The sequence below is a fragment of the Aythya ferina genome (assembly GCF_964211825.1).
Source record: "Aythya ferina genome assembly, chromosome: 1".
Classification (NCBI taxonomy): Eukaryota; Metazoa; Chordata; class Aves; order Anseriformes; family Anatidae; genus Aythya; species Aythya ferina.
Window position 1 is genome coordinate 24,967,294 of NC_140296.1, and position 18,381 is coordinate 24,985,674.

Below are 18,381 nucleotides of genomic sequence, written 5' to 3' on the forward strand. Positions count from 1 at the left end.
GCATTGAATAAATCAAATGTTAAACTGTTGAAGTCCAAGATGCTTGTATCTTCTCTATGAGATTGAGATTATATCTGTAAAAAGAGTGACATTCATTTTTATTTCTACCTATCATTTTGTAATAAATGGGTAACGTTTCACAAAACTCATTTTTTACAATTTTCTTAAGACCTTTTTCTTTTTGCGCCTTCAGTATTTGTAATATTAAGTAATTGCATCATGATACATTGTTGTCTTTAGACTTTATTATTAGAATAAATATATCGGTATGCAAGTTCTGTGAAAAAAGACCCTGAGGATTTTATGATGTCTTTATTCTTGGGAAAGAACATATTACATGTTTTTGGATACCATGCGTTCTTTATTCCTCAAACTATTCCTGTTGTTTTTGTTTGTTTGTTTTGTTTTGTTTGCTTGTTTTTCTGAATCTTAAATGATTGACTCACCTTCAGTGCAAGGCAAAAAACTAATACACAAGGATGGAGTTAGCACCAGAAGGAACAATTTTAGAATGTTAAAGAATGTGAGGTTCTTACCAATAACTCAACTCACACAGAAACTGGGGAGACTTGTTTCATTTCTTGTCTATTTTTGAAGGGAATGGAGTTTTCTCTTTGCATTTTTATTCACTTCTCTAATTGTTACTTAGAAAGTCGAACATCAACTACAGAGAATGAGTCCTGGATTCAAACCACCTCAACATCATGACCTGTATCTAGTGTTTCCCATGAGGCAACTCACATAGCCCCAGGCCAGTTGGTGGGAATAGACTTCAGGCTGTCTGGTTAAACTGTCTGAATGTAGGCTCCCAGGTTGGTGGCCTGGGCATCACTGACTGTTGTTTTTTTTTCCTTAATCATACCATAGAACAGCTTGGGTTGGAAGGGACCTTAACGATCACCTAACTCCAACCCCCCTGCAATAGGCAGGGATGCCAAGGCCCCATCCAGTCTGGCCTTTATGGGGAAAAGAAAATATTTTTCACTTGAAACACAGCTACAAAAGAGCTTGGCTGATTTTGTGGTTCAGTTTTGTGTATTTGCCCATTTGATTTTGGGGAAGGGGAGTGTAAGTCATAAAGGAGCATTCCACAGTGAATGAATATATACTAAAATAACTGAATATGGGGTGATCATTTTACCTTCTCAACACTTTTTCTAGTCTGTAGTCCCACATCAATAAATAAGGACTCCTGTCTCATGCTAGCATGCCTCAAACTGTTTCAGTGCCTCCTCCAACCATCCAAAAATGTTTTCTCCCTGCCAACTCCTACTGCTTCTAGGTAGGCCCTGGAAGAAGCCAAGTTCAAGCTAGCACGGTAGGGAAATGACAGAAATCTGTTGGATAATGCAGATGAAATTAGCATCATCTGAGTGATTGGTGGTATGAGACAGTGCTGTACTGTGTCGATGGGAATATGCTGACCACTGCATGAGTTTGCCTGTACAGAGGAAAGGTACAAATTTTCTTCCATGAGGCAGCAGTTCCAATTTCTTTGAGAACTCAGTGGGCAGCAGAAGCTGTTGCTGCCCCAAGTAGTCAATGACTGCTTCTTGGATGGATTTTGCCAAACTCAGAGCAGCACTATCTACTCCACAGTGCCTACAAGTGCCAGTGGCAGCCAAAAGCCAGTCTGGTCACAGTGGAGCATCTTACAGCCTAAAAATAGTACACCAGGACCACCAATGCCTTGCACAAAGGCAAGAAGTAGCTGCTGAATAGCTTCTGCAGGCACTCTGGAGCAGGTTGCTAGTATGTTGGCAAGTTATGACCAACAAGCAATGCTTGCATCGCAGTCCCTGCAGGAATGTGGCAGGAATCAGGGAGCTTCTCTGATCAGTGATATGTGTGTAGGAGCTTGCCAGGAGCTGCTTGCTGCTGCCTTTCCTTGGAGCAGTAACAGCTGAGGCAGCTGACTTCCTCCCTGCTCACTTGTATGATGATCATCCTGGACCACTCTTCCAGCTGTGAGATGCTCATATCCAGCACAGCAGTGAGCTCGAGCAGGCAGCACTGTTCAGGAAGGGTGTGATTTGGGTTCAAATGCCTTTAAGATAGAAGGAAGCTGAATTTGAACACCTATCCCAACTTTTCACTTTAAGCAACAGAGGACTTTTTTGTTTTCACACTGGTGTTTAAATCTAGTCCTGCAAATTTCTTCAGCTGATACTGTGAAAAATGCTGTCAAATCCACCAATATTTCAAGTTAAATAAATCTGAATTTTTCTGTCAAGTGACTTTTCAGTGAATAAATGTACAACTTCTGTTACCAGTTATAGGCATTTTATCAACATTGCTTTCTCCCTGGATCTGTGAAAAGGACAAGTGCTTTCTTTCTATTGTTTACTTTTGCTAAGGAGGTCCAAAATGAACCATTTGACAGAAAAACAAGCTTTTCATTTATAATCTTGAAAAAAAGTTCGGTGTTTTTGCTCAGATCATATCAATTTTATGTGTTATTTTTTGGCTTGTCCACTCAACCAAAAATGTAATTTGCACAGTTCTACTTGGAAAAAAAAAAAAAAAAAAAAGTATTTCAGAGTATATGATGCTGAGGCAGAACTGCTCAGAGCAGTTTAAGTGTAAATACTGAGATCACCACCAGCCTGTGTGGATTAATCTCAAAGCACTGTATATAGACTCCAAATGGAAACAGCAGTTCTCTTAAGTTTTCTCACTAGAGTTAAGTCTAATTTCCCATTGTTGCCAAAGTCAACACAAAATCATTTTAAAGCTTGTGAGGTGAGAGGCACAATCTGCTTCAGTCCCATTAATAATGAGAATTAATTGTGCTTCTCTACTTTGTATTTTGCCCCTATATTTTTTTCCACAACCTTTGTCTTTTGAGTTGGGCTGTGCTCCAATACGTCTTTCTATTCCATGAGAATATATTTATCCTCTGCTTCTTCATGTATGTTGTTGGCCCAGCTAGCATGGTTGGTTTTATTCCTGCTTTTAGAATTCTTAAATCAACTGCAACTTCTGCTAAAAACAGTAATTGTTGGAATTTAGTTTGAAAATAGAGCTTACAAATGCCTCCATCTACCTTTTCTAAGGTAGTAAAGTCTAAATCTGCTATATCTTCTTGATGATATTCTTCTGAAGAATTGCAGTCCATAGCCAGCATCCCAGGAGTTTTCTAAATTGACAGTCTACATAGTGAAGAAAGGAAACCATGCAAAAGTACACAGACATGTAATGCCCATAAAATGAATGATAAAAATTTTTATTTCAGAATGCTGTGTTGACAAAGGTAATATCTTCCCATGTCAGTAGCAATTACTCTTATATTTAAAACCATGCATTTGTGTTTCGCAGAAGCAGAACAGTTAGAAATAATGCATTTAGAATACTTAAAATATTCTCTTTGGATTATTTCGATCAGAATGTTAACATTTAGCAACAGTATTTCCATACCTAAGGGCAGGGGATTTTTTACTCCATTGACCTTACTGCTGCTGCTTCTCAAGCAATCCCCATATCTTTTCCATTAGTTTCCTAGAACACAAAATAAAAACATGTAAAAAAATCTTACCACTGAAAAGAGGAAAATGGCTTGAAAATGGGCTAACTTCAAATAATTTTTCAGATGATTGAAAATGAATGTGGGAATAAGAGCATCAGTTACTGTCAGCTGAGTGGACATTGTTTTAATGGATACTAAAGCAGTATGCTGACCATAGAAATCAAATATATAAAAAGTTGGGGTGAACAGAACCTCATCTTTCAAGAAAAGGGGCCTCTTGAAAGCTTAGAAAAACATTGGAAGTAGAAGTATAATCCGAGAAAAATTGGCAAGGAAGTAAAGCCCAAAACCACAAAAATAATATCTGCATTTTTTAGATCCCTGAAGAGGAAGAGAAAAATGAAGCAAGAGTGCCAATATTTATTTAAAAAAAAAAAGTCTGAAAAAGATTTTTAAAATTGATGTGGACTGAGAAATTATAATGGCACATAAGTGCTCAGCTCATCCTGCAGAACATAGTATCACAAGAACTGTTTGGAGTAAAGCTTTCAAGGGTTACAAATAAAGAAATATTTTGCACATAAGTATGCCATTAGAAGGGGGGGTAGAGAGATAAATATAAGGAGAAATTGAGAAAGTATTACTAGGCTAAGGAGCATGCTAAGAAAAAATGGAAGTATGGCACATTGGTGCAGAAGTGTTTACTCTAATGTGACTAGACAGGATGATCTTACAGAGGCTACAAGGGTATATGAAAAAACATTTAAAAGTCAGTGAAACATTAGGATATTAAATACATCAGGGTATTAAATTCATTTTCCATTTATTTACATTTTCAGTTTCCCATTTCACAAAAACAACTGCATGCTGCATCATCATTTGAACTTACCTGTTTTTCAAATTGCTTAATAGATGTATTTTTTTTCTTTATACATTTACACGTCTGGACAGGTCATACCCCTTGTTACACTGTATGCATATCTTTCCTGCAAAATCTTAAGTTTGATCTTATTCAGTACTTCACTAAGTATTTTTAAATGGTATGCTGCTTACTCAGTATAGTATTTCATAAACTCTATGAGACTGGTTCCATGCCATTAGTGTCTCTCATTTCAGTCTGTGTTTAGAATACAACAAGCAATCGTGCAGTCTGCCATTCAGAATTTTGCAGTTTCTTTGAAGCAGCAAGCACTTGAAAGAGGGCAATCCAAATGCCTAACAGTAGAGGAGAGTATGATTTTCAGTAATTGTTTTCTTTTGTTTGTAACTTCTAGAAGCACACAATAATGCTAACCTGTTTTATGAATGCCTCATGTAACTGAATCAGGTGCATAAGCGTGTTTTTGCAGGTAGCTCTAGACAGGTCTATGATGAAATATCTATTCACTGTGGTTTGTTTTGTGAATTACTCCACATTTTACTGGCACATATCTACTTTTTAAGTGCTGAGGTTGTAAAATGGGACACATCCAGTAACACATGGATTTGGGGAATGTGCTAGATAAGATCCATTAAGTTTATGATTATCAGGCTGTTATGATATGGTTATTATGAACTTAACTGCTTTATGCCTGAAAAATAAATAGAATGAAGGGTAGCAGATTCTCCTACAATTATAGTTGTTTTTTCTTCCTTTCTTTTGCATCTTTTTTCTTCTTTCCTGCCTATCCATATATAAATTTGTATTTTAGCATTTTTTCTTAAGTACTAAAGACCTGATAGCTCACTTTATACAGAAAGTAGAAAATATAGTTTCCACCAGATGATAGGGAGGAAAAAGACATAATCAGAAACCTTTTTGACAGTTCATGGCTATTACAACTATATTTTGTTGTTCTTACGGTAGGGTAGGGTAGTGTCAGACTAAAAAAAAAAAACTTTTTTTTTTTTTTTTTTTAGTTAACAATAGAATTTCATTGTAAAAACAGACAAACAAAAACACTTTCTCAACTTTAGGGAAAATTAAATATTCATTTGACAAGGCAGATTACAGAGAGCTACCTCTTCCCTTCATGGTAACTGAATTCACAGAAAGTCTGTCATGAGAAACCATATCCAAGCTCATTACCTGGAAGCCTAGGGACAGGAATGGGGAAGGCAGTGAGAAAGACCTGGGAGACCATATTATAGTAAAGTAAGTATATGGGCTTCTTGCTAACACAGTAAGATACCCTTATCACAGAATCACTGAGGTTGGAAAGGCCTTTGGAGATCATCTGGTCCAACCCCTTGCCAAGCAGGAACACCTAGAGCACATTGTGCAGGATGGCATCCAAGTGGGTTTTGAATATCTCCAGAAGAGACTACACAACCACTCTGGGCAACCTGTCCCAGTGCTCTGTCACCCTCACAGTAAAGTGCCCTCTCATATTCAAATGGAACTTCCTGTGCTTCAGTCTGTGCCAGTTGCCTCTAGTTCTGTCACTGGGCACCACTGAAAAGAGTCTGTTTCCATCTAGTGTAGTCTTAGCATATATATATAATGAAAAAGCCAGTGGACTTTATTTCTCTTCCTCTTCAAAATTGATGGTAAGATAGTATGAAAGACAGTTTTTCCTTTTTCCAGAAATCAAGAGAAGATGAAAATGTGATTGTCCCTACACTTTTGTACAGAACTATAATAGGGGAACCATGAAAGTGTTTTTGTTTGTTTGTTTGTTTGTTTGTTTTCCCTGAATTTTTTGCAATAATTTGTTTTTCCCTCATCCTGGAAAACCAAGGCAGAAAAATTAAGTATATTCCTTTCTCCCTTCTTCCAAACAATCTCAGCCCTTCCATTCTTCCATCCCCATCCCCATTTCCTTTTCCTCAGTCTTTTTTTTAAGGGAAAAAATGGGATGCTTTGCTTTAGGTCTTTTTGATAGCATAGGTGTGGGGAATGATGTGCAATTGAAATGAACTAGGATTTCTTTTTGGTTTCTGCTCAAGTTTGGGACACATGAGATAGATAGTCATAGTTGGCTTCTGCAGGTAATCTCTCTTCCAAGAGTTGTTGATGATGAGTGAAGAATGAAATACTAACAAAAACTCTTTTCAAACTATAAATCCAGTACATATGGGGATGACAAGAGCTTATTTTGTATTGGAAGAAAACCAACTTCTCAAGCTTTGTTAACAAACAAACAAACGAGGTACAGCATAGTCTGCATAAATGAATTAGTTGTAGCTATAATTGCCAGTGTTGAGGAAGATGTGCTGAGTTAGCTGAAAACTACAGCTCTGAACACCTAACTTAAAACATTTATATACTGGAAAAGAGAGAGAAATGAATAAATTATTGGGTTACTGGACTTATCAGGGGGCAGATTGTGAATGAAGTGCTTTAAAGCATATGTCCGCAGGCCTTTGAATCAAATAAAAACATGAAAGGTTGCATTGGGTTGGGCTACCAGGATGCAACAGTATCCCACTTAGCATCCCTTGCTCAGTCAAGGAAAATCTTTGCAAATGCAGAGCTAATATTTGTTGAAATTTAAAGATTAAAGTTGAAGAAATAGGAGGGGTAAACTTACAAGGAGGGAAAAGGGTAAATTCTTTATTTTTTATTTTTTTTTTGCATCTCCAGAGGAAAAAGAAAATGAAATAAATACCACATGGCAAAGACAATACCCAGTGTTGCCAGGTAACAGATAGATCTGATTTTGATATCTAAACTAAGGGCATGCCAGAGCTCTTTCGTCAATGCAAAGGTTGGCAAATGTTACAAGTATCAGCTGAGGACAATGTGCACTTTCATTGAGGAATTGGGTTATAATTAAAATACCCTGAACCAGAAACTTGGCTCTAAAAGATAAATGATCAATTCCCATTGAAAACAGTAACTTAAATTAACAGGCAGAGGCATTAATGAATCACCCAACACCCAATAGGGCTATTTAAAAAAAAAAAAAAAGGAAAGAAATATTGAGCAATAAGCAACAATTCTTTACAAAAGGCCAGGGAAGTGAACTTTCTTACTATGAAGTAAGCAACTTTGAATACATGATTTTGTGATTATTTCAACTCCAAAAATGGTAATCAAAAGAAAAGGGCCAGAACTGTGTTGCTGTGACTGGTGCTGTGAGATACCAAATACAGCATAAAGCTGCAAAAATACACCTAATACACCTCAATATGAAAGTGTTTTCCTGTGGGAATGATCTATCAGCTGATACTAGCAGAATGGAAACTGGTATTTCTCATGTTCTGGTTAGTGTAATACTTCAAAATTCAGCTGTTAGTTAACAGTGTTAACTTGTGCTGTTAGAGTCACAGTTTTATTTTAACTGGAGTGCATCCTAGCAATATTTTATTCTCAATCTATTGTCTGGCCAGTGGACTTTTTATTATCTTTAAAATATACTAATATTTCTGCGTAAATTAGAGGTTTTTAAAAGGAGAAATAAGCTTTAAACCAAGTAATTACATCTTATATTATAAATGAAAATTTGCTCAATTCCAGTGTAGATGTGGTTGGTTGTTTTTCATTTCATTAAGAAGAGGTACCTATCTACAATTCTGTGCTTAATCATAAAGTTTGAGACATTAATGCATGATAGGACAAAAAATCTTCACATCTGTTTTTTAGGAGACAAAATCATAAAACTATCAAAACAAAGAGCACTGCCTTCAAATATAAACAACATCGAAATATTGGATAGAGCACACAAAAATTGTGGCTTCAGATAGCTGGGTAATAATTTCTATGCCTTTGGTAAACAAAGTGGATATTTCAATTTCTTTCTCAATAATGAAATACACAGTATATGTGGTTTGTAAGAAATATAAAATAGCCAGGCCCTCATATGTATGATATGAGAAAGCAAAATTATGTCCTAAATAATCCTGAAAAAAAAAAAAAAAAAAAAGAAAAAAAAAAAAGAGAGAGAGAGTACAATTCCCTTTAAAGGATTCAAATTCAAAAGAGGGTAATAACTTTATCACAGAATCATAGAATGGCCTAAGTTGGAAGGGACCTCAAAGATCATCAAGCTCCTGCCATAGGCAGGGATGCCACCCACTACCCACTAGATCAGGTTGCTAAGGGCCTCATCCAGCCTGGTCATAAACACCTCCAGGCATCTACAATCTCTCTGGGCAACCTGTTCCAGTGCCTCCCCACCCTCTGAGTGAAGAAATCTTTGTTTTTATAATAACAGGAAAGAATCCTGCAGACAGTTTCAAAAAACTTTAGGTCCTAATACCTAATAACAGAAGGATTAATGCATCATGTGAATGCAGGGTTAGATTAATGTTTTGGAAGATGACAAAAATGGTAGTGTATCTTTGACAGGAAAATACAACAAAATTACTGAAATAAAGTAAATGATTTGTTATCAATATGATAATCTTATATTTGTAGGACTAAGAGACAGTTAAGAAGAGTGTAATTGAGGACAATAATTGAATTATAGCCTCCCTCCTTTCCTCTGATTTCCTACCCTTTCTACTGCTTTAGGCTCAACTGGAATGCTATCTTAAGTCATTCATTTGAGGGGATGGGGGCAGGGATGGGTTGTGTGTGTGTGTAAATGTACATCTATGAAGTTATGGTTGTTTTATACTTGTACAGAAGAGAAAGAACAGAAAGGCAATCAGTGTATGATCAGCATATAACATGTTGATAGTGTTGATCTATAATAACTTAGCTCTGGTTCATATCAAGACATTGTAAATGTATTATTGTGAATGGTGTAGAATGTTAATATAAAGGAAGTAGTCAGTATTAAATGTTTTTTTTTGTTTGTTTGTTTGTTTGTTTGTTTGTTTTTTTCCTTAGAAAATAGTAGGATAACTAGGAACAATTTTGAAATAAAAAGTGTATTCCTCAAACAGGTTGTCTTGTCAAGGAGATAATTCTTTGGCAAATCTGCTGCTGCTATAGATCTGGTTACAGTTATGTACATTTCAGACTCCTCTATGAGAGACTGTTCTCATCACTTAGTCTTTTGAAACTTAAGTGTTTTCCTCCCTATTTCCTATTAGTATCTTAAGAGAGATTGTACTAACAAAAATTATGTATCATCAGCAGAATACATACGAAGAAGGATGTACTCTCTTTATACTTGTACTTAATCATCTGAATTTCACATACACAGTTGCAGCTGTATCCCATATCTGATCTCAGTGAAAGACTGAAAGAAATTTTGGTTTATTTAGCTTGTCAAAGAGAAAGCTAAACAGTAACTAGAGATCAGTCTGTAATCACCTACACAAGGAAAAGATATATAATTTTAGGGTTCTCTCTAATCTCATAGACAAAGGTGTCATGAAATCCAGTGGCTAGAAGCTGAACTCAATAAAGTTTAAAGTGAAAATGATGTTCAGAGTTTTAACATGAAGGTTAATTTCCCATTGCAAGAATTTAGCATATGATGTAGTAATACAACAGCTAGCCCATGACTGCATGGAGGGAGCATATAGTCTCTTACATGCATCTCAGGACCTCCAAAGAAATCAAGCTCCTTCCTTTCAAGGCTTTGTTTAGTTAGTTTGGAGAGCTGAGGTGAATGGAAGAGCTCACACAATATAGCTCCAAGTCTTCTTATGTAGACAGTACAGGGGGCTCACCATGTTCCTCTCACTAGCTTCTGTCTAAGACAGAACAAACATTTGAATACTTTTCAGTGTGCCAAAGCACATTTGGTTTGTTGCCATTGTTACTATCATCTCTGAAATAGACTCATCATGGTTTTGAGAAAAAAGCTGTGGAGGACAAAATTTTGATAAATATCCATGGATCTCTTTTAATGTAATATGTACAAACTTAAATTAGCTTTTTCATTTATGAAGATGTTACCAACTTGAAGATACATCAGTGAAAAACTGATGGAATACAAATTCTATGGCCTCATGAAAGCACGAAAGATAAGTGACTGCAGCAACATATGGTCTCCCTAACATCTCCCTGTTCAGAAGCTGGGGGGAGGTCATGGTTACAGAAAGTAAAGGCCTCAAATGAATGACTAAAGCACTGCAAGCTGGTATGCTAAAAGTTTCTGTACACATAATGGAGAACAGAGAAATTAAATCCAGTCAAACCTTCCTGTTGCCTTTCCCTTTAGTGACAGTGTCCACTGTATTTCTTTATTTTACCAGGAATTTTACTCTTAACTGCAACCTAGGGGAATGCACAGTCTACAGAACCTGGGAAATGCAATTGGGTGGAGTGCTGGGGGGGCCCCCCTCCAAAAATTAGTACTCATAGGAAGAAGTGTGTCAGGATCTCAGGTGTCTGCAAAGCCCACCTGAGCAGAAGTGGAGGGCTAAATGCAGCCTTCTAGATGATGGGGGAAGATTTGTTTTACACCAGATACTGCTGCTGTAATGATGAGTCATAGATGAGGTTAATAAAGGTGATACCTAATTAAATTGTGTATTTTTGTCTGTTTTCCTGGACATCCAGAACAGCGAAGAAGGAGTGAAAAATAATTTGAATGTTTTAATATCTAATACTGGATCAGTACATTCAGTTAAGAAACTGACAAACTGCAAAAGCAATGCTGATTTTTAATTATTTTGTTTTAAAATACTTTCACATTTAGTTAAAATGCAAAAATACAAAATTGTTTAGTTTTCTTCATGGCTTGGGATATCAAATGTACTTAGTTTTAGAAACATTACTTCTTTGACATATTGTTCTAGCTATTTTCTGTATTTATTAATGGAATATAGAGAGTTCTAACTTATGAGTCTGGAATGGATATCAGTAGCAGGATATATTGTTTTGGTTGTACTTAGCACAAGCTAACCTTAGAAGTAAGTTTGTTACCCAGTATATAACTGACAACTCTATCATGTGCACTGTTAGAAGAAAAGACAGCTAAGCATAATTGCAACTGTGTCCATTATCCTGTGCTTGCTAGTAAAGTTTGGTGTTTTTTTGAGGAAAAAAGTTAATGTGACTCAGGAGGAATACATCTTAGGAGTATCAGGTTATTGCTCTTCCTGATATTTTTCTAACAGCTATGCCTCATTGCATTTTTAAGACCTTTCAAGTTCATATTTTACCTTATGGTTTTTAAGTTATAAAGAAATACAGTTAACTTACTTGTACTTTGCTGATGGGCACAACTTAACTGTGTTTATTGTCATGAAAAACTTCTGCCAATAACTGTCACCCTTTAATTTCTTTAAAGGTCCTTGCCTATACAGAAGGCCTTCATGGAAAATGGATGTTCAGCGAGATTCGGGCTGTTTTTTCAAGACGTTATCTTCTCCAAAACACAGCTTTGGAAGTGTTTATGGCAAACAGAAGTATGTCTTTATTTTGTTGCATAAGAAAGTTCCAGTTGGTATTTTGCATAGCATTAATCTCAGAATTTAAACTCTGTACATCCTTTGGTAAAGTGGTTATTATGTTTTTGTTCAATTGTGTATATCATGTTATAATCAATCACATAAATCAATCTCACTGTTTTCTGTGCAGCAGTAAGATGTATTTATAAAGGCAGATCATTGTGATGGATAAATTCTTCAAATGTTTAATAGGATATTAAACATTTTCCTTTGCTTTTCCTATCTGCCCCCTTTCCTAATTTTTTTAATAAATGTTTTAGTGTAACATCTACAAGCACAGAAGTTTTTCAAAAAAAAAAAACAAACAAACAAAAAAACCACCACCAACAACAAAAAAACGCATTTGAGTAAATGGTTAATTTTTAACTGCTTATTTAATTAGCAATTATGTTTTTTAAATTAGGAATTAAATTTTGATATTCAATTTTAAATTTCCACTATTATTAATTAGCATAAAAATCCATTAAAAAAAATGTAGCTTACATAAATGCATATATTTCAAATGATATGAGTTCCTTACTCAGAGCCCAGACTACTGTGAAGGGTATTTACAGTACCTCCTCCAGACTTTCATCTTAGGCACAACTCAGAGAAACCAAGTTAGGACTATAAGGTCTCTTAAATTGTCAGAGAGGAGAAATAGGTGTCAGCTGGGCAGCTTACAGAAGATGGATAGAAATAAAGGGGATAGTTTCCCATGTATAGGAGATAAATACCATAACTGTCCTGTATGCTTACCTGAAGGTATAGTCCATGAGCTCATGAATTGGCACTACTCTTTTGTGGTTTTGTTGCCACATGGGATTTCCTGGTGTTAGTGAGGCTTTCTTAATCATACATACCTATGTGGATGTTACATAGGTTCATTACAGGTTTGTTCTTCATTTATGCCAGTTTACATGAAATGTAGTGTTTCTTGCCCACCAGAGATCTCACTTTCTCAGCTCTTGGTTCACAGCTGGTGATAAGTGGCATTAATTCATTTTTTCCTATAAGTGGAGTCTCCCAGATATGTCCATTAGAATTTACACATGTAATGGCTTTCTTTGTTGAAATTTAGTACAGCTAGTATATTATAATGTTTTCTAACAGATGCCATTGAGTAAAAGAAAAAAAAATATCCAAATTACAATGTTCTGCTAGTGTCCTGGGAACGAAATTTCCTTTTCTAATTAAAACTGAATTAAAATAAAAAGGACCAGATCAGTAAATGTATCCACTCAGTTTTGTGTATGAAAATATGCTACTTAAAATTAGAGTTGAGTGGTTGGTGAGGTGAGTCAGTAGTCTTTTGCCCTGAAGAACTTTGATGTAAGCTTTTACATCAACTGGAGAGGGAATTAAACTATTTCTGGTTCTATGTGTTTTAATGCACCAAATACTATGCAAACTATTGAATGGCTTCCCAGCCTGATAAGAGATTATATGGGCTAAGTTATAGATAAGCTATAGTTCCTCTGAGGTATACCTCAATCAGGCCTTATGCAAACCATGGAGAATTAGTAAAAGATGTTAACCAGCTAATGCTATAGGTATGGTGTATGCCTGGAGTATCTGTTCTAACTTGAACACCCAAGAGGATAAAAGTGGGACTGACTTCTCTTCCCAAATAAAATCCAAAAAGTGTTTTAATACCTGGTGGTGACGATAAAGAATTCTGAAGATGGTTTACTACTCTGTATTCTCTCTTTTTCATCTAGCTTCTGTTATGTTTAATTTTCCTGACCAAGCAACAGTGAAAAAAGTCGTGTACAGCTTACCACGTGTTGGAGTAGGAACCAGCTATGGTTTGCCACAAGCCAGGTAATTTTATTAAAATAACTTGTAAATTCTATGATTATTATACTATATACATTATATTATTATATGGGTCAATACTAAAACATTATTCCTGTCAAGAAACTCTAGGTTTTCCATTTTGTTAGGGTAGTTTGAGAAATAATACCCTTTACTTAATGTATGGCCTGTTATTGTAGAATAGAAGTAAAAATATTCTAAATTATATTTTGTGATCTTTAAAGGAAATAAGCACCTTCCAAGTGGACCAAACCTTCAAAGTCTAGTTTTCAGTCAGGTTTTATAACTGTATGCAATAATGATCATCCTTGCTGTGGCTGGAATGCAAGATATGGAAGTAAACTTGACCAGGCTTTGTGTTTACTAAATAAAAAATATTTTTGTTTACATAACTTCTCACTGGCCATTTATATGAATGTATATGCATTTTACTTCATTGCTTATCAGTAATGCTCATCAAAACCTACTTTGCACTTTCCAAATTACTTCCATTCATTAGAATGATTATTCCTCTGTTTCCAAAATTATGGATGATCTATATTTTTAGAAAGACCAACCAAGATTCAGTTCTAGAGGTTTTCACATACTATGGACAACTACAGTCATTATTTATTCTCTCATCAATATCAAATCAACCTATGGTCAGAGATGAGGCTGGTAATTGTCAGATCCTGTGCTATAAAAGTATTCGTATTTCACTGATGGAGAAAATGGTATTTATGTGTACTTGACTGAGGTGGGGTGAAATTTCCTGCTGCCTTATTTTTATTTATTTGTTTAGTAATGTCTGTTTAGACAGTAAAACTGTTCTTGAGAGTGAATCACCAGAAGTGATGTTTCCATTTTTTTTTTTTTTTTTAGATTCAGTTTGAATTTCTATTCAAAATCAAAGAAAAATAAATATAAGAGAGAGGACAGACAAGAAATTCACATAATATGGTGCCTTGGGTTCAGATCTCTGTTTGGCTTGATTTGGCCAGAAGCCGATGACTTAATCATCAGTGTGTTGTCTGGGATGTGTCTTTCTCTTTCTTTAAGTCATTTTCTACAAACTAAAAATTCATATTGTCTCCCAGTGCAGAATGTGGAAATACTCTGTAATGTCAAAGCGTCTGTAGGATTGGAGAACTATTTCTTTCCCAGCTGAACATCATTCCTTGTCATGAGCTTAAGAGACTCATGATGCCTAAGGCTTGATCTCCTGAATGTGCTGAAATCTTTAGGCAAACTGCCAAGGTTCTTAAGTTTTCGCTGAGATCAAGGAAGTTAAGGCATCTCTTTGGAAGGTGCATCTTGTTAATATTCGCATTGCTCTTCCAAAAACTCAGATTACAGGAATTGTTGTCTGTAAATGGGAAATAATAGCATTCTTTTCTGAAATAAATAAAAATAAATAAAAGCCACATGTTCCAGAACAAACAATATGCAAATTTCTCAATCAGAATTTCATATTTATAGTGACATTTTTTAACTTTTGAAATTCATATGCTTTGTGCATTATTCACTGAATAATTGTCTGAAAAAGTTTGTTGATATATAATTATTGAGAAAAGTTTCATCTTCAATATTATATGCAATTATTTCCATATTTTTTGATTAAGGTTCAATTAGAATCAAAAACGGGCTTGTTAGCCTTCAGAATAAATCTGGCATATGGTAGTGAAGCTGTTCTACTTTCTTGTTTTTGTGTAATTGCTCTGTGATTTATGCACCATAAAGACCCTTTAATCATGGTTTTTCTTTTATTTCTGTCTACATACCCTTCAGTAGTATTGCAGTGGAGTAATTGAGGAAAAATGTGGCTCAATAACTGCTCTGTAGTTAATATTTTGTTGATGTTAGAATATAGTTTCCCTTCCCATGAATAAGTTGGCTCCAGAATGTTAGCAAGATTTTTTTAAAGTTATGTTTATTTGTATCATAAACAGATATGATGCTGAGTAGCCAGCATCTACACAGGGAGCTGCTACACTGAGTAAATTGTTATCATATGTTATGCCCAATTTTTTAGATTAACTTGAAAAATTTTAACTTTAAAATATTTTATCTAAAACAAATCTTTCTAGTAGTTTTGGTTAATTCCTTAGTTTTAATTTGATAATATTTTTATCCAAATTTAATTACATTGTCATAAAGAAATGCAATTCAAGATGGAAATAATCTGAAAGAGTTAAAGGGTTTTAATTAAGTACATGGACTTTAAGTGCATTTCTATTTTTATGGAGAAATCGTGTGATTAACAAAGATGGAAGGAAAAAAATATTTGTGATCTTCTAATATAGGGGAATACAAGAGAAATCTTTTAATACAGAGGAATGAAAGTAGGCAAACTGGTATCTTCTCAAGACTGTTAGAGAGCAGCTGTTTTGAGTAATTCTCCAGTTTGCATCTGCTGGCTTTCCCTATTTTTGTCTCTCTAATGCTTTTATTCAACAAAGCATTCAAGACTATACTTAGAGTTATAAAGTAATTATATCCTTAAAATCAGTCACATGTTGAAGTGTTTGGTCTTGTTTGGTGATCAAATTTATCTATCCTCCATATATTCAATTTCATTGTTCCTAAATATGTTGCATTGATTGTAGTTTTTGATGTTGTCATATCAATTGGGCAGACAGTATTTATTTGACTTTTATTTATTTCTTTAGGTAAAGTAATATCTTCAGTTTTACAACACTATTATCAGACCACTTTGTAGGGTTTTAATGACTCAGGTGTAATTTACTGACGCAATTTTATAGAGGGTAATGTCACAGCCTAGAAAACAAGTGTGAGCTGCTTGTGATTTTGGAAGCATACAGGGATCAAATAATTGGTAAAAGATACAGTTACATTATCATACTTCACCATTAAACAAGCGCTAGCACCTGAGTCTGAATTTTGGTGGGCTGTTAATGTGTTAGGTAAACAATAGCTTTAGTTATTAAAGCTGAGAAATACAAATGATGAAGGAAAACATGTAATTTGGCTGATGTTGTAGCTATTGACATCATTTCATCACTGTCACTAAAACATAAAACCCCTTCCAGAGTTTTGATTGAACGCAAATACAGACGAATGTCTTACCAGAAGCCTGTGATTTTTCCCAAGCCTTTTATTTTTTCAGTATAGGAGCAACATAACACAAAACATCATGCAGATGCTATATTTTTGATAAGATTCTTTGTATGAAGTTGTAGATAAGTTAAAAGTGATTGTGAAAGGGGGTGGGTCATGCTCCATGTGTAGAACAAGCCTTCCCTCAAAATTTCATTAAGCATTTAGTAAAAATATTTAAGGCATATAAAACTTGGAAAATTCTGCAGTTTCCATTTAGAGTAAGTACTTCACAGTTCCCAAGAAGCAAAGGAAGCACACACATTTGTGCATCTTCATATTTCTGAGGGCATATTGAAACAGAGAAATGGTTCTATCAAAGTTGGGTGGATTTAGCAAAACATAAAACAGTGGGTCTGCCTTTGTCAACTGAAACAAGCAGGTTGTGGAACCAATTTATTGTGCATATTTTTTTCTAGTCTCTTCTGAAATAGTTTCAAGTTTTTCAAATACCTTAGGTAAAAAACAAATGAGGAACCTTTTTAGTATATTTTGATTTTATGTAGAATTCAATTAAATCAGGCTTTCAAATGCAAAGTCATTTGACAGTTCATAGATTTTTTTCAGTCTCTTGGGTGAAGTCTAAAAGCATCTACTAAGTTGTACTGATGTGTACGTTTGTTTTGTTATGAGAGGAACAAAAAGTCTATGACAGAAATGCTTTATAAATTTAATTATCTCTTTAGTATTTTTATTTTCTGCATTTATTAATATGTGTGTAGCATTAGTCATAGTTTACTGGGAAAAATACAACTTTGAGGCTTCCACTGTAAAACTAATCGTAATTCTATAAAATGCAATATAATGTATGCCTGCATTCAGATATTTGTTAACAGAAATTGTTCACAAGAAGCATAATAGAAACAATGTTTTGTTTTGTTTTGTTTTTTAAAAATTACTGTCTCCTGTGTACTAGTAAAGTTTATGTACTGCTGACATCTTAAAATCTGCTGTAAAATAGGTGGCAAGACCTTATGCACTGCAGTTTAGGGTAAATATAAAGAAGAAAAAAAAAAAAAAAAGAAGTGTAGATAGACTCACATGGTCATTTTTGTATGCCCAATTTGTAAGAGTAAGCATAGCAGTCACTGACATTGACATTGACAATTCAGACATATGATTGTGATAACTAGTCGTTCCAATAACTTTTATCTGGAAGTAGGGTATAATGCATGTATGCATATATATAAGTAGGTGGTCCACGTTTTTGTAATCAATGCCTGGTTTGACACCTTGTATATGACTTTTTTTTTAGGAAAATACTCAGCATTCAGTCTTGAAATAGTATGCTTAGTATGTCTAGTGGGCATCTGAAAGCTGGTATCACCAGCATGGGGTGAAAGCATTAGGTGTACCCAGTTACTCATGGTAAGATATATATATATATATATATATACACACGCATATATATATGTATGTATATGTATATATGTGTATATATATATGGTGTGTGTGTATATATATATAATATAGATAGATAAAATTAATGAATAGGCTAAACTTCAGAAATCTTTTTTTTTAACAAGTATAAACATTTTTCTATTTTGATCAGTTTAAAATTGTATGTTTCTGTAAAAAAAAAAAGGTATCTGAGGAGATGAGTTTTTCCTCTTTCCAAATATTTTCATTGTCTCTTTTCAACAAATACAATTTTCTTTAGAAACAAGTTGTGAGCAGTTAGGCTATTTCTGCTTGTTGCAGATTTCTTTCTTTAGTGCATTAGTGACTGAATCCAGTTTCCTGTA

At 34.7% G+C, this 18,381-nt stretch overlaps 1 protein-coding gene across 10 annotated transcripts in view; it reads left to right on the forward strand.

Moving 5' to 3' along the window:
• Positions 1–18,381, forward strand: part of NBEA (neurobeachin) — a 522,340-nt gene that overhangs the window by 407,554 nt on the left and 96,405 nt on the right. For all 10 annotated transcript variants that reach the window (XM_084537470.1, XM_084537471.1, XM_084537462.1 and 7 more), the window contains 2 exons: positions 11,584–11,701; positions 13,444–13,546. In XM_084537470.1, the coding sequence (XP_084393596.1) occupies positions 11,584–11,701; positions 13,444–13,546 (221 nt within the window). The remainder of the gene's footprint in view (positions 1–11,583; positions 11,702–13,443; positions 13,547–18,381) is intronic.